The sequence below is a fragment of the Nematostella vectensis genome, chromosome 1, assembly GCF_932526225.1.
Source record: "Nematostella vectensis chromosome 1, jaNemVect1.1, whole genome shotgun sequence".
In the NCBI taxonomy this organism is placed as follows: Eukaryota; Metazoa; Cnidaria; class Anthozoa; order Actiniaria; family Edwardsiidae; genus Nematostella; species Nematostella vectensis.
The window spans coordinates 16,033,943-16,050,657 of record NC_064034.1 but is presented as its reverse complement, the minus strand read 5'-3'; the positions used below and the strand labels follow the sequence as shown (position 1 = coordinate 16,050,657).

General features: G+C 44.4%; 1 protein-coding gene across 5 annotated transcripts in view; it reads left to right on the top strand.

The window, feature by feature from the left end:
- The window catches only part of LOC5511133, a 24,374-nt gene extending 7,659 nt beyond the window's left edge, over positions 1-16,715 (top strand). For 4 of the 5 annotated variants that reach the window (XM_048728999.1, XM_032380348.2, XM_048729000.1 and 1 more), the window contains 11 exons: positions 1,384-5,339; positions 5,472-5,646; positions 5,909-6,112; positions 6,243-6,324; positions 6,703-6,953; positions 7,391-7,619; positions 8,771-10,083; positions 10,899-11,249; positions 11,675-11,987; positions 14,045-14,299; positions 14,853-16,715. In XM_048728999.1, the coding sequence (XP_048584956.1) occupies positions 1,414-5,339; positions 5,472-5,646; positions 5,909-6,112; positions 6,243-6,324; positions 6,703-6,953; positions 7,391-7,619; positions 8,771-10,083; positions 10,899-11,249; positions 11,675-11,987; positions 14,045-14,299; positions 14,853-16,057 (8,304 nt within the window). In that variant the 5' untranslated portion in view covers positions 1,384-1,413 and the 3' untranslated portion in view covers positions 16,058-16,715. Of the gene's footprint in view, positions 1-1,383; positions 5,340-5,471; positions 5,647-5,908; positions 6,113-6,242; positions 6,325-6,702; positions 6,954-7,390; positions 7,620-8,770; positions 10,084-10,898; positions 11,250-11,674; positions 11,988-12,855; positions 12,936-14,044; positions 14,300-14,852 lie in introns of those variants that run through there. The other variant, XM_001631493.3, reaches the window with a different exon arrangement.

Sequence of the window (16,715 nt, the reverse complement as noted above, 5' to 3'; positions counted from 1 at the left end):
CGAGGTCCTTCAAACTTAGTAGGGCTACCAAGCGCGTTACCGGGACTGGCCGAGGGGGGGGGGGGGTGGGGGTGAGGTGCATAGTCATACGTATCATATGGAAAATGCACAATATTTGAAGATTTTTTATAAGAAATGGCCCAATTTTTGGCCGCCAAGTGGGGTGTACGCTCCTGGATACCTCTATACTTGATTCGTATGCATGGCCAAAAGCTGTCTCTAGGGGCACCTTTCCTCGCATTTGTACCAAACAGTGTATAACAAAGCGGAGGGGAAACCCTACTTAGGACGGACCATGGGATATTGTGGGGGTGGGGGTGGGGTGCACATATCAACCAATAGCTGTCGTTTTTCTAAATGGTCTAAAAAAGTCTGGGGAGAGCGCGCGGTAAACCAAAGATATTCTAGGCCTCGTTTTCAAGATGGCGGCCAGCGAAAACGTAGTAAACATGTATCCATAACGTGGAAATTTTTAGCCTGAGTATCTGGCGATTTTATTTTTCAAAAGTCGGAGAGGAAAAATAAAAGTACGCCTGACACAAATACTAGACGCGACGTCTGCCGCCCCTTTTCAGGCCACTGTCAAAATACGTCGGCTGTCAATTTTCCATTGACTCGCGTGGTGGCACAATCAAATGCCCAAATCAAATTATAAACAGCATTTATTTAAAACAAAACTACATCGGTGTTATATGCAAAGGTAATAATTTTAGTAACGACTAACCCCAGTGAGGGTAACTTTATGCTAAATAATTTGAACCGCAAAGATAGTTCACGGCTCAGGAGATTTACGATTAATGTATATGACTGCAGATCCACACATCACTAAATTACATCAGGATATTCACATCACCAATTTACTACAGGTTTTTTCGTCTAAATAGACAAACCGCTGCTTGAACACAATTGCCATTATTTGATGAGCTCACTCAATCAACAACTCGGGGAAAGTACCGCAAACAATCCCAAATATTCTTTGTGCACTCACAGACAAATTTCTCGAATATTCGGCGCCTGGTCTGTCTAAAAATTTTATAGCTACGACTAATGATGTCTGTTGTAATAAGCAGCTTCTACGACGTCCAGCGCCTTTGATATACGCTGTGTCTACTTGCACGGCTTCCGGTAAAGGAGGGAAAATAAATAGCTGCTATTGCTAGCGCTCGAAACGTCAGTGCAACACTCTTTTTTACAGAGGCATACAACATACTTTTTCAACCTTCTTTTGATTCATAGCTTGTCTGCGCCACGCCAACGTAGTCCATCTAGTTTTTCTACTGCCTGTCTTTAGTCTTTCTAGTTCTGTATAATATATTCAACCGGGTTGGCAACCACAAAGCACTGTTGATTCATTATATGTCGTATAACTCTCTTCTTATCTAGAATGTAGAAGACTGTGAGATGTAGACGGCTATGGCTCATCGACAAAGTGCTGATACCAGTTTAAGATGCAAGAATCCAAAATGCGATTCTCACCTTGCTGCGATAGACTTTCTTGTACTCGGCACCATACCCCCCTCGCAGATGCATCTGGCGGTCAAACCTGGATGCGAGATACATCTCGGCAATGTGAGAAAGGTGCCAAATCACGACACGGACGTCAAAAAAGTTGCCAGGATGCCCTTCAAGATTGTTTGCGCACGTTGTGACACCCCAATTGGTTCTGTTACTATCATCGAAGGCCAGCAAGTATGGTGCTTCAAGGTGGAGACGGTATATGTACTCGCCCGTGGCCAGCGGATCGAGAACAAAAGGCTAAAGAACATAAGCGAGAGACTTAAGGAGATAGGAGTTACCGAGCTCAAGCTAACTCAAAGACGTCCTATTCCCACCGAATTGCTATATGCAGATCAATCTTCACAGGCATTGATTTACTGCGATGCTTCTAGACTTACAGAAGATCACATTTTGCATTTGGCCAAAGACACGCCCCGCGATTATCAGCGCGAACTATTCATATCTGCCATTCAAAGGAACTCGTTGGTCTATTTGCCGACGGGTTCAGGCAAGACTTTGGTGGCTGCCATGGTTATAAGCTGCATGCTGAAACTGAACCCGGATAAGATGGCTGTGTTTGTTGTTGATAGAATCAACCTAGCACATCAACAAAGCGCCTACATTCAAAAGCAGTGCCCGAAACTGAATGTGAAGACCCTTGTGGCGGGCAATGACCCCAATCCTAATCACGAAGCTGAGATGAGCGCCGTATTGGGAGCTCTGGCTCGAAAGCAGATAGATGTGCTGGTGTTGACGCATCAGATTCTACTTAACCACTTAGCAGATGACGAGGGACTTATTCGTATGCCAAACATATGTGCCCTTGTGTTTGACGAAGCTCACCACTGTATTGGAAACCATCCGTACAACAAGATAATGAGCGACTTCTACGTCAAGACTGCCGACAAGTACAAGCCTTTGGTGCTCGGGCTATCAGCTTCCCCTGCCGGTAGTACTGATTTGGCTAAGACTAGACATAACTTGCAGTGTTTGCTAGAAAATCTGTGTGCATCTCCTGTACTGCCAGTTAACTCGAGAGATCTCGAGATGTATACAAACTTGCCTGAAAGCTTTTTTAGCGTGGTTCCTTTGACAATGCAGCAGCAACGCTTGAACGACAGCTTGGAGGCATTCCTGCAAAGCGCAAGTCGCAAGCTCGAGGACATGGCTGAGGGATGCTTTGGTGAGTTAAGAGACTTCCACCCTTCAATGCCCAATTTCAGAGGAGGTTTGAGAACCCTTATCGGTAAATGTCACTTAGCAAGAAACATCAAAGGTCATGCTCTTGGAGAGCTCATGACACATCTTCTTGCTGCTCTTGAAATGAACAGTGTCTTAGGTTTGACCTACGCAGTTGAGTGCCTCAAGGAGTGTTTCCAGGTTATGGATAACGCCTCAACGCCCATGGAAATGGAGAAGAAAGCGCTGACTAGACACGATCCCGACCTTAGCCGCGTAAGGGACGCAATTCGAGAACTAGACCAAGGACGATATGATTGCTTGGGAATTAAACAGAAGGATAAGTTTCAGTTCCTTCTGGAGGAACTCACGTCTTTTACTGATAAGACCAAGCAGGATGACAATTCGAGAGGTATCATTTTTGTGAGGATGCGTAGAACGGCATATAAGCTATGCGAACGCCTGAAGGGTTATGATGTCATCTCGGAATACTTAAATCCTACTGCCATTGTTGGCCACGGCGGAGGCGATGGAATGTCGTGGTATGGTGAGCAGGAGGTAATTCTGAAGAGCTTTCGTACAGGTCGCATCAAGCTCCTTATCTCCACAAGTGTACTAGAAGAAGGTCTTGATGTTCCGGTTTGTAACCTAGTTGTCCGGTTCGACAGTACCATGAATCTAAAGTCACTGGTTCAGAGCAGAGGAAGGGCCTCACGCCGAAGTGATAGTCACTTTGTGGTGCTGTGCAGTAATGGCAAAGAGAAGCAAGAGGTGGATGAGTTAAAGCTAAAAGAAGCCAATATGAAAGAGAGTATGAGGCTATTTTACTCAACATCCAATAGGAGCTCCCAGGCCACGAGATATGCCTGTACTGTCGGGCTGCCAGGTGTCTCTGTCACGTGCGAAGACACCAAAATGGAATCTGATGAGATGCGTCGTGTTCCCAAGGTGTCTAAAGTTGGCGTAGTCGTGCACAACATCCAATCGCAGCAACAGATAAAAGATTTTTTCAAGGGTAGCTTTAGTGTTTCTTCTTGCGAGCAGATAAAACACAAAAGGGAACTTTGGTCAATGCTTGAAAGCACCGAATCGGACCAGGGATCGGACGGAGTGCATTCGTTGCGATTTATTCTTTCTGAGACGGCAGAAAAGAAGGCACGATCGGGCTGGAGCACTCTCTCTGAATCTATCAGAAACGCCTGGTGCTCAAGAATGCGGGGCCACGAGCCCGACGCATGGCTCGAGCTTGAGATGAGAAAGGCAAGACCGAGTGATCCTGTAGAACAAGTGGTCGCAGACTCCTTACAACTGGGCTTTTTTCGCCAGAGAAACGAATTCTGCTCTCAATGGCCAAACCAGCAAGACCTTGCTCCAAGTCACATACGCCTCTTGTTCCAGCATGACCTGAAGACACTGGCAATCGTATTCACGATCGGAGAACTTCTTTATGAGTTTGAGATTCGCTACAGCGAACTAGAGAACTTTATTGTGGTCAACGATTCCCCACAGAATAATCCAGGGCGAAATGTACATGCTTTCCTATCAATAAAAAACCCTCCTCGAATATTTAAATCACTAGAGGGAGATCTGTGGTGTGAAGTTGGGAATCAAGAAGAAGGCTATAGCTCGGGAGAGGAATCCACAGATGAAGAAGAAGATGATGATGATAGCGATGCCGACATTGGCTTAGACGTTGGTAATCTAGTCGAAGGATCAGGAGATGGTGAAGAGATGTTGGATGTAGAAGAGGAAGAGCCACAAGAGGAACGACAGGAAAGTCACGAGGACGATGATGAATCAAATCAACAGGAAGAGTACGATCAGCAACAATCGCTGCAGCATCCATTGCTGCTTGTTCTCGATAATATTACTCAGTGGGATAGAGTTTCTCGTGTGCCAGACGACAGGCATGATGCCATTGGTAAATGCAATGTGTTGAAACTAAAGATTTCAGGATCATGCGTTTATAGCTGGGAGTCTGTGAGCGAAAGTTTGCGCCGCTGGGATAAGCGTACATACCATGCGCGAGTCGACGAAGTACAAGGTTATATTCCTATTCGTTTCAACGTTTCCCCAAGTCTAAGTGATGAAGTCAAGTATGCAGCCGCCTGTCTTGTATCTACACATCCAGTTCTCCCGGGTCGTGTAAGCGTGGACTTTTTCTCAGGTCTAAGAAACAAGCCGAACAAAACCGCGGTTGGGGCTCTGAATGGTCTCACGAAGGTTTTAGACAGGAATCTCTTTTGTCAACCAAAGGCTATATTGGAAGATCTGCTTGCTAAGCCCTGGACCAGTGAGCTCCCGGCACCTGGTCATTGCGCATATTTAAAGCGTCTCATTCTCACCCCAACAAGGCTAATATTTCGCCCTCCGGAAATCATGCAAAAGAATCGGGTCCTCCGAAACTACAACCCTGGCGACTTTTTGTGTGTCAACATCCGAGATGAAGACTTCTCTCGAGTCACTTCAACCAGTGCAAACCTGTCCCCGGTATTGAATCATCTCAAAGAGGTTATGGATCAGGGAATCAATGTCTCTGGTACCAGATACGAGTTTCTTGGCTGCTCCAATAGTCAGCTTCGTAATCACAGCTGCTGGTTCGTTAAATCTGACTGCGACCCGAGCGCTATTCGAAGGTGGATGGGGGACTTTTCTAGTATCAGGTAAGAACGCTTAGCATAGAACCAGCTGAAACGCCTGTAATTTAGATTTATTCAGCAAATGGTGACAATAAACGAATCTATCTTTGTGGCTTGTGCGAGGGTGCTTATGTGGATACCTTCTGTTTTTTGTAGGTGCGTGGGTACGTATGTGTCGCGTATGGGCCAATGTTTTTCGACTTCCCTGGATACTGTTGGAATTACAGTGGATGGGATTGAATGCTTGGAGAAGGATGACATTCAAACAGAAGAGAAGTCTTATACGTTCACCGATGGAATCGGTGGCATTTCATCTCAGCTGGCGCGAAAGGTAAAACAAAATAAATGTTAGCTGTTTTTTTTGTTTGTTAATGCCACGGACAACATGAATGAAGTAAGGTGACAGGGTAGGGTCACACAGTAGAGGGCTTTGGGTGAGACTTTCAAAATTATTTTCAATCCCATCACATTCCTATTCTACGCATCCTCATTCTTTAGCAGCTTAACACTTTCTTTTTCTTATACTGCCGTCTACTTTTACCAAGGTTGGCCCTTGGCACTGCTAAAAGGTATCATGCTGTTTCCTGATATAGGTTACGATCAAAATTGGGAAAGATTTCATACCCTCTGCCTTCCAAATTCGATATGCCGGATGCAAAGGAGTGTTAGCCGTCGACAAAAGTCTCGGTGAGAAGCAGTTATTCTGTCGTCCGAGCATGCGCAAGTTCCAGTCCTCGCACCGTCGCCTAGAAGTGCTCCAGACGTCACGACCTCAAGCGGTTTATCTAAACCATCAGGTATGTCTGATTGTACGTAAAGTACGTTAATCCCTTGAAGTATCTTTAGACTAGTTACCCCTTTTCATTTTTTTTTATCGAAGGTAATCCTCTTAACATGCTCCAATTTGATTAACTTTTTTCTGGTCAGGTCATAATGCTGCTTTCAAACCTTGGTATCTCGGATGATGTTTTCATGTCTCTTCTCGAGAAAACACTAGACAACCTAGGAGGTAAATACCTTCCAAAGTATGTTCTATTGGTTGATTTTTTTCCTGCGTATGCAGAATAGGCCAATCACGCCGCCATTTTATGCTCCTGCTCAATGCCGAGACACACAAAGAATCCCTTTCCATCGGTTTATTCATGCAAGTGACTGAGACACTTTCCATCAAATATCATTGATAAAGTTACAGACTTCAATCGTGGATGGTTATTTTGGTGGTGTATGATGGTTTATTCATGCAAATGCAAAACCGTTGTATTAAAAAACTTTGTATTTTCAATTCTAAACAATAACAATAGAGAAGTTGATCGACATTCTTTACGATACAGAATGGGCCCTCCCCTGTCTGTACCCGCCCTGAATGACCCGCTGCTTGTTTATTAAGGTACATTGTTAGACGAGCGGCTAGCCATGAGACAGCTGAGCTCTGCAGTAAAAAGAGGTATATCCTACCGTGATCTGTTTGATGCCGGAGTCCATCTGACTGTGGAGCCGTTCTTTCGATCCCTGAATGCTGCTGTATACCGAGATCGCCTAATGCAGCTACTAATGAAGGCACGAATGCAGCTGCCCCTTGAATCCGCACGACTGATGATGGGCGTGGTCGACGAGACAGGGGTGTTGGAGTACGGCCAGGTGAGTCTGATTAAAAGAACTTTCCAGTAAATACCGCACCATGAGTCCCAGTGCTTAAAGCCGCATTGTCACTAGTTTACTTCCGGAAGTCCGACGGAAACCTCAACCGTTAAAAGACAATAGAATCTTTTAAAATCCGCGCTATTTAACAAGCCATCTTCTCTAAATTATCGATCTTATCCTCGAGAAAGCTTCCAATAGACACACCGCTTTCACAATTTTGTAATATTTTTCGTGTTTTCCGTTAAAAATCATCGAAGATCGACCGGAAGTAAAATGGTGACAATGATGGTGGCTTTAAATGCCCGGTAAAAAAATAGCTGGTTGAAAGTCGACACACCTGAGGTCAAACTTGCCTGACGTAAATGTTACACCACCACTTAAAGATTTGAAATCTCTAGGTCACACCAAAATTGCATCATTTGTCTTATTTTCAGGTTTTCGTGCAGTATTCTGCTGCATCTAATGACCCCAGAAGCGACAAGGAGTTTGAGCTGAGTGACAAGCGAGTTCTTAAAGGCCCTGTGGTGGTCACAAGAAACCCTTGCTTACATCCGGGAGATGTTCGACGGCTTGTTGCCATAGATACGCCTAAGCTCAGACATCTTGTTGACTGTGTCGTATTTCCCAAAACCGGTCAAAGACCACACCCAAGCGAGATGGCTGGTACGAATCGTAATTCGCTTATTGGCGTCGCTCGCTTTGCTTATTTATGATTTAAGGCCAATGAGAAATAATGTCGTTACCACATACGATGGATAGTCGCCAGAGTTTTTGATATCCCGCATTGGATAAAAAACCAAGGTGTCTCTTGTCCTTAAAACTTCAATTTAAACGTTTTCGCTGACAACGTCTTGTGAAATAGATCTATCTATTCATCGTTTGGGATCAGTTTCTCTATTCGTCTAAATTATTCATGTATGAGCCTTTGAGTCTTAATCCAGGGTTTGATCTTTGCCATGGTCGTGATGGCATGCTAATTGCCGACCCAATTGATATTCATTAAAGCGGGAAATGCACCAGTTTTCTTCCGGCGGGGCGGACCGACAAAAAATTCTATTAGAATCAGCGCTATTTAACAGGTAATCCTCGAAGTAACTTCCAATAAGCACACTTCTTTTATGAGTTTGAAATGTTTTTTTTACTTTTTTCATTAAAAATCATCGGAGATTGTTACGTAAACGACCGGAAGTAATCTGGTGCGATTGCCACTTTAGGCTGCAGTTTCGTCATCTGTAGAAAAGACCACGGGCAGACAACAAAACTATGATTTTCAGCTTTTTCAATAATTTCCCCGCTGACGCAGGCCCGTACCCAGGATTTTTTTGGGAGGGTGCGAAATCCAGAAAGTGGACCTAATTTTTCCGGGGGGGGGGGGGGGGTAGAGGGAGTTCTCTGATAAAAATCTGGCCACCCCCGAAAAAAAAGTTTTTTTTTATGCCTTCGCAGTATCTCTACGGGACGTTTTTTGTCGGATTCGGCTACATACCAGAGTGATCTAGCTTATGCTTTATAGCTTTGTCTACAAATAACACGTCTATTGAAAACCGAAAGTGGACCTTCGGTCGTTGTGCTCCCCCCCCCCCCCACACACACACACACACACAGGCCCGTACCCCCCTGGGTACGGGCCTGTGACGCACTGGGCATGGTTTGCAATATTGACAACAGTGTGTTTAAATATAACAAAAATTATACCAAAATGGGGAAAAACAAAAAAATATCTTTTAACAGGGTAATCCAAAGACGAGGATTTGTTTGCTCTTCTCCTGTCGTCTACGCCCTTCTTACATGACGACTCCCATTTGTCTCCACAGGTGGGGACCTCGATGGAGATCTGTACTTCGTGTGCTGGTACAAGCCTCTGATCCCATCCCAAGAGATATCTCTCTACGATCCAATGGACTACAAGGCTCCGCCAAAGCGCGAGGACCGAACAGAGATCACTTCAGCAGACATGACACAATACATAGTGGACTATATTCGCATGGACATCCTTGGTGTTATCGACAACTCGCATAAGGCCCTGGCAGACAAGCTCAAGAAAGGAGTACAATCCGAAGAATGTCTTTTCCTTGCTGAAGCTCATTCATACGCCGTTGATGCACCTAAGACGGGTCAATGGCCAGACTTGAATGGTTTAAAGCTTCCTAAAAGTTACCCTGACTTTATGATGAAAACCGACAAACCAACGTATCGCTCCAAGAAGCTCCTTGGGAAGCTCTATCGCTCCTGTCGTTCATTCAAGAAATTGGCCGAAGATAGCGCCCCTAAAGAAATCACCAAACCCTGTCTGGACCCGAATCTGCTGGTAGCAGGTTATAGGAGGTTTCTTGACGAAGCGAAAAATGTATACCAAGAATACTGTCTCAGACTTGACCACATCATGGGTATTTATGGTATAAATACCGAGGCGGAGCTATTTTCAGGTTGCTTTAGATTGCTTTACCAAAGGCTAAGCCGCGAACGCACAGAAGTGGCAGAAGTGGTAAGTGGACTACTTCAGGATCTCCGGAAGTTGTTCAGGGGAAGGTTTTTTGAAGAGTTTGGTCTTGATGGTACCTGCCTTATGAAGCAGCACGACGAAAGAGTTCTCCAGAAAGCATCTGCCTGGTACTATGTGTCTTACGCAGCAGAGGAAACAACACATCAACAACGCTTCCTAAGTCTTCCTTGGCTTGTGGATGAAATCATGGCTCTGATCAGAATCCGTTCACGAAGTCATACGTTCCTACCAGACTTCATCAGGAACACAAATGCTCCGCCTGAAAATCACGCTGTTAGTCCAAGGGAGGCTGAACTCAGCGACTCTCTCTTTGAACTTGTAAAGAAGGACAAGGAGATGTTGCTGATGGAGTACAAGAAGAGGTGCAGCAGCCTTACGCAGATCCAAATGTCATTGCGAAGGGCTGGCAGATTCCACCTCGCTCTATTTGGTTCCTCGGCGACATTCTTGCTTCGCGAAGACTCGGACGTGGACGTTGTTGTCTTGACCAGCGAGTGCCTAAACACTGGAATGATCCAGCAGAAAGTGAGCAGGAAAGACCAACTTCGACTCCTTAGGTATCTTCAGCCTTACCTGAAGAACCTTTTTAAGAGAATCCGCCTTGTGGATAGAGCGACGGTACCGGTACGTAGCCCAGGGAGCAGTCATAAGGAAAAGAGTATGTTAATTCAGTATTCACAAGAGAACGAATCCCCGTGGCCCATGATGTCGTCCTTGAAAGCTATTTTACGAACTTGTTAATCATAGCATCCATATATGGTATTTTCGGTCAAAAAGATTTCCATAACAGCTTTTGCCGGTTCACATCGCCCAAAATGTGATCGCGCCTAAGACTCGTGCTGCTAGGAAACGTGAGCGCTAGCCAATCAGAGGCGTATCTAAGAATAACTGCTTGTTCTAAAAATTGCTTTCACGAACGACATCATTGGAACATACCCTAATACGGGGGATTCGTTCTCTTACATCATAGTCTCTTGGTATTCATTATGGTAGGCTTCCATTTAGTAGATTGTACTTTTAACTATAAATGAAACACATGTCATTTACCATCTCAAAAAAGATCAACACTGAAGTTCTTTCGAGGGGTGTGCTCGTAGTCGGTTGTTGTTTTCAGGTCAAGAGCAGATCAAACGTTTTTCTCTAAAGCGTTAGTCTCAACAGACCAAATATGTTCAGATGAACAGTAACTTCAAAGTTAGGCTTAAAAAATAATGCAAAATCCCACAGCCTCATTATGCAGGTAATAATCGTGATGTTGGGACCAAACCTCCTAGAAACTCTAATGTAAACATTTACTTCATGAAGTAGTATCAACACGTCAATAAATTACCATGCTGCATGGCCAAAACACAGTTTTGTAGACTAACTGAAAACTAAATGGTGTTACATATCACGAGTGGCAATAACAACAAATTGACTTAAACTTTTCATGTTTTCAGGTCGTCTTATGTCAGAAATTTAAACCGGTCATACCGGCTCCAGATGCTTTTAAAGCTCCTTTTGACTTTAGCGCATCACGGGAAGGCCTCCTGAAAGCTGCTCTTCTGACGTCATACATCAAGTCATTCCCAGGCCTCTTGCCTATTCTTCGTTTTCTTTTGATCTGGGGACACCGCAGCGGGCTGACGGGGCATCGTGGTCACGTGGGCATTAACACAAACGCCCTCGTCTTTATCACGCTTGCATTTTGTGTTTCAAAAGGATTCATCCAAGAACTGAAGAAAGAAACTATCGACGCAGCCATGAAAAAGATGGTGAATCCGGGTCAAGAATTGACAGAATGGGAAAATGTAAGCAACTTTAATTTAATGTAACTAAAGCAATTAATATGTATGGCGAGATAATAGGGAAATGAATCTAGGTACATTTAGGACAGCTTTAAATTACGTCATAACGGGAAGGGTTTAGACGAGGGGTCGTGGGCTGGGTTGGGGAAGACACACTGAAGAGTAAGGGGAAGAAATGGCTTAGGGGGTATGGGGTAGGGTTAAGGGTTAGGAGGCTTGGGCTAGTTTTGTTGAAAGTAGGTCTAAGCGGTGAAAGGGGCAAGAGCTGTGATGTGGACGTGGGGTGCGACTGATACAGAAAAAATATAAAGACAAGTTAAAAAAGCTCAAAAAAGTATTTAACAGGTTTGGGAATCAACTGCGTAATCAGGTTTGAAAAATAAATAACTAGTAATGACAGGTCATTACCACTAAATCTTTCGCTACAGGTTCTTGGAAATCTAACTGGTGTTCATGGACGTCGGAAATACATGCAGGTCACATTGAACGGACATACTCTTGGGGGTGTACTCATGTCATTTCTGGCAGAGCACTCTAGGATTAACATCCTCGCCTTCACCCCGTCCATAGCGGCTGTAGCGGGAAAGACACATGTCCGATATCTGGTCAGCAAACAGCAATTGGACCGCCTGTCAGAGCATATGCAAAGAGCACAGATGTCTCTAGCTTTAAAAAGTGACCTTGCCGACTTCCTGTGCCAAAGCGCAACTGAGATGCGACGTGCTCTCCCTCTGTCAAATGGTAAGACCACTATTAACCCACGACGTGCTCTCCCTCTGTCAAATGGTAAGACCACGATTAACCCGAGAATAGCAACTGAGATACGACGTGCTCTCCCTCTGTCAAATGGTAAGACCACGATTAACCCGAGGATAGCAACTGAGATACGACGTGCTCTCCCTCTGTCAAATGGTAAGACCACGATTAACCCGAGAATAGCAACTGAGATACGACGTGCTCTCCCTCTGTCAAATGGTAAGACCACGATTAACCCGAGAATAGCAACTGAGATACGACGTGCTCTCCCTCTGTCAAATGGTAAGACCACGATTAACCCGAGAATAGCAACTGAGATACGACGTGCTCTCCCTCTGTCAAATGGTAAGACCACGATTAACCCGAGGATAGCAAAGTCACCTCTAATATTGAAATCGAAATTTAGTGAAAAATATAATTGGAGGCTTGTTTAATGTGTGGGCCTTTACCCAGAATAAGAACACAATTTTTAGATTATTCGAGGAAGGCCAGCTATTTTTCGGATGCAACTGGATGCGACAACAAATTTCCGTACAAACTCGTTGATGGAAGGAGTATTTGGGGGGGGGGGGGGGGTCTGATTCAAAATAGATCTCAGATATGAGTCTTAATTCAGGTGTTTGGCGCCTGGATAAGACCTAGATAAACCTAAATGTCCTTTCAGGTTTTATATTTTTGTTCTCATACGTGAAAAAATATCAGTATTTTCTTGCCTGATGCGTGGAGTTAGATCTATATTGACTTGAATCACGTTTTAGGTGTTTATTGCCTAATGCGTGGAGTTAGATCCAGATTGACTTGGAGCACGTTTCAGGTGTTTATTGCCTAATGCATGACTTGAATCACGTTTCAGGTGTTTCTTGCCTGATGCGTGAAATTAGATCTCGATTGATTAGGTGTTTCTTGCCTGTTGCGTGAAATTAGATCTCGATTGACTTGAATCACGTTTCTGTGTTTCTTGCCTGGTGCGTGGAGTTAGAACTAGATTGACTTGAATCACGTTTCAGGTGTTTTTTGCCTGATGCGTGAAATAAGATCTAGATTGACTTAAATCACCTTTCAGGTGTTTCTTGCCTGGTGCATGACTTGAATCACGTTTCAGGTGTTTCTTGCCCGATGCGTGAAATTAGATCTCGATTGACTTAAATCACGTTTCAGGTGTTTCTTGCCTGGTGCATGAAATTAGGTCTAGATTGACTCGAATCAGTTTTAGGTGTTTCTTGCGTGGTGCGTGAAATTAGATCTAGATTGACTCGAATCAGTTTCAGTTGTTTCTTGACTTGAATCACGTTTCAGGTGTTTCTTGCCTGGTGCGTGGAGTTAGATCTAGATTGACTTGAATCACGTTTCAGGTGTTTTTTTTGCCTGATGCGTGAAATTAGATCTAGATTGACTTAAATCACGTTTCAGGTGTTTCTTGCCTGGTGCATGAAATTAGATCTAGATTGACTCGAATCAGTTTAAGGTGTTTCTTGCCTGGTGCGTTAAATTAGATCTAGATTGACTCGAATCAGTTTCAGTTGTTTCTTGACTTGAATCACGTTTCAGTTGTTTCTTGACTTGAATCACGTTTCAGGTGTTTCTTGCCTGGTGCGTGGAGTTAGATCCAGATTGACCTAAATCACGTTTCAGGTGTTTCTTGCCTGGTGCGTGAAATAAGATCTAGATTTACTCGAATCAGTTTCAGGTGTTTCTTGACTTGAATCACGTTTCAGGTGTTTTTTGCCTGATGCGTGAAATAAGATCTAGATTGACTTAAATCACGTTTCAGGTGTTTCTTGCCTGGTGCATGACTTGTACCACGTTTCAGGTGTTTTTTTGCCTGATGCGTGAAATTAGATCTAGATTGACTTTAATCACATTTCAGGTGTTTCTTGCCTGGTGCGTGGAGTTAGAACTAGATTGACTTGAATCACGTTTCAGGTGGTGTTTTTTTGCCTGATGCGTGGAGTTAGATCCAGATTGACTTGGAGCACGTTTTAGGTGGTGTTTCTTGTCTGGTGCGTTAAATTAGATCTAGATTGACTTGAATCACGTTTCAGGTGTTTCTTGCCTGATCCGTGGAGCGGAGCGCAAGACGGCTAAGATGCTGCAGCAGAAGACTGGGGCCAAGATCACAATTCGCCCAAAGGTCCGCTGCTCTACCTTTTGTCTGATTGTGGAGGCCCGCGGGACAGAATTTGAGGTAGATGGTGTAGAGCAACTGCTACAGGAGATCACAAGCTCGTCCAGCGCGAACAAAGCCGCCATCATGTCTGTCTGCTTCGTCAAAGGATCCAGTCAAATGCTCTTTGAAGGTACGGTTATGTCGCCCTATGGGCTTCCATAAAGCAGAACAGAATTAAATCCCTTTCCAAGCCTAGCAGCTCCGAACGTTGTTCAAGTCACCTTGATTTACCTCATTTTGTGGTAGCAAACAAGCAGGTTCTCAGAAATGTGAAAATCCCTTGCCTTTCTGATAATGAAAAAGGTCACATTCATTTATGTATCTCGTCCACTATGAATCATTTATCTCTCTATCGGTGGTAACTAGGGACGCTGACCCTATGTTATACTTAGTGGGAGTGCTTTAAAAAACATCCCAAACGCCGACGAGGTAAAAGCTGCCAAGGGCTGCTCGGACAATGCGTTCTCAGAAAAACGACTGAGTTCCCAAAACCCTCTAAAAATGACCACCCTCAGTAAAAATGCTTACTAAAAAAATACACACATAGGGCATATAATGATAGCCACGTGCGCACCTGTTATGAACGCTTATACAATAAGCCATAGTCAGTCGTAGGTGGTAAAACCACCAATATATCTCTCAAAATATGACTAAACTGGATATGAATGTTCTCCTTCTCACAGGCTCTTGTAGCAAAGCAGACCCAGTAAAAGTAGAACCCTACTCATCCCACCACCACCCGCAGCATGACGGTGCCCGCCTCTTTGTTCCCTTACTTGCAACTCCACCCGCCTTTTACATGGACGCGTCTCAAAGCTACGCATACAAGTGCTACAGAGAGAAGTTTATCACTCAGTTTCATCTGGCGGACCGAGACTTTGATGCTTCTGTGCATGGAACCATGGAGTTTGTGGTGCACTTTGGAAGAATATACATCTTCCGGGTTCCCAAATCCTTTATTGAAGACGCGGAGTCGGTTACCATTCAAATGTTGCAAGCGAACCTCCAGAAAGGCTACTCCAAGGGTCTTGCAACAGAAAAGCAGCGGGATGTCGGAAAAAGCAGAGGTACTTCAGGTGTGCGTCTCGTTCCACACGTTGAATCGAATCGTGAACGCAAGCGGAAAAAGCCAATAAGGAAACCCGAAGAAGACAAGAAGGTGAAAAAACTCTCTGAAAAACCGACAAAAAGTTCGTTTTTCACTCAGGTGACCCCTGGAGCCGATGTTAGGAAGTTTTTGCTCTCTAAGGGATTCGCGGTCTACGGCAGCTGTGAAGAGTTCGAAGTCAACATGAACTCACATAGGCAGGACATCAACGTCACGTTTGATGAGACGTTCCAGTTCAAAGAGCTCTGCTTTCCACATCTTCGCTGGTGCCTGTCGGACGTCAAGCGAAGATGGAAGCCTTCATCATCAGTAAACTTAGATGGCATTGAAAGTGACATCAGATTCATGTTGCGATCCCGGCGTGCCTTGCCAGAAAGTGACATCCGGGACACCGAGTATGAAACGTTCATGAGTGCCCTGGAACCGAGGGACGGTGTCGAACTACAAGCAGCAACGAAATTTAACATCATGTCGGAGGTCTGGGCGGATGTGAATATGGTGCGTCACAAGAAGACATCGTGTTTCAAACCAACGCCCCGGTCTTCCCGCTCACTGACGCGCTTACAGATAAACCTGTGTGACGTCACTGAGCACTCTCGACCCATTCCTACCGCCGTCTCGTGCTTCCGTAAGAACTTCACTCGGCAAGAAGTTTCGATCCATGCTGCCTTACCATCACGATGGACAGACAAAGAAGAACTGGACGAATTCCTTCTCGACGTGTGGAAATTCTCGTTTGAGCTGTCTTCGTTTCTTTCCGATAAGATCGAATACCATTGACAGATCGAACAGAGACAAAATAGCATCCGGTAAACTCATCGGGCAGCATTTCATAGACGTCTACCAACCACCATTCGGGGATAAAGCACTTTTGAAGGCCAAAGCACAGATGAATGTGGCCGTGCACAGTAAAGTGAGCTAGTGTACAGTCTGCCACAGCAGTTATTTCTTATATATCGTATCACTATCATTTGTTCTTATTCCAGGGGCGGATACAAGGGGTGGATTGGGTGGATATCCACCCCCCTTTTCGAGTAAAAAAAATGAAAATCACTTTGTTTGATGGACGGGAGGTACTTTTCACGTGCCTTCACCTGCTTGACTTTGCTGACGCGACAAATGCAATTCAGCATGAAGTGTTAGATCCACGTGACCTACCATGTGAAGAACCACTGGATCTGTTATGAGCCCGCTAACCGGCCATTATCCCCCCCCCCCATTTGAAATTCTAGATCCGCCCCTAATTATATTATAATATGAACATATAAATATCATTTTATATTTGTTATTTCTAACTATTACTATCGCTATTACTCTCTTAGTTTTAACGGGCATTTCAATCAAAGTTGTCTCAGAAATAACGTTTTTAAGTAATCACAAGTTTTTCCAAATTGCCCAGTCAATTTAGAGCATTTAGAAATAAATATATAACATTGTA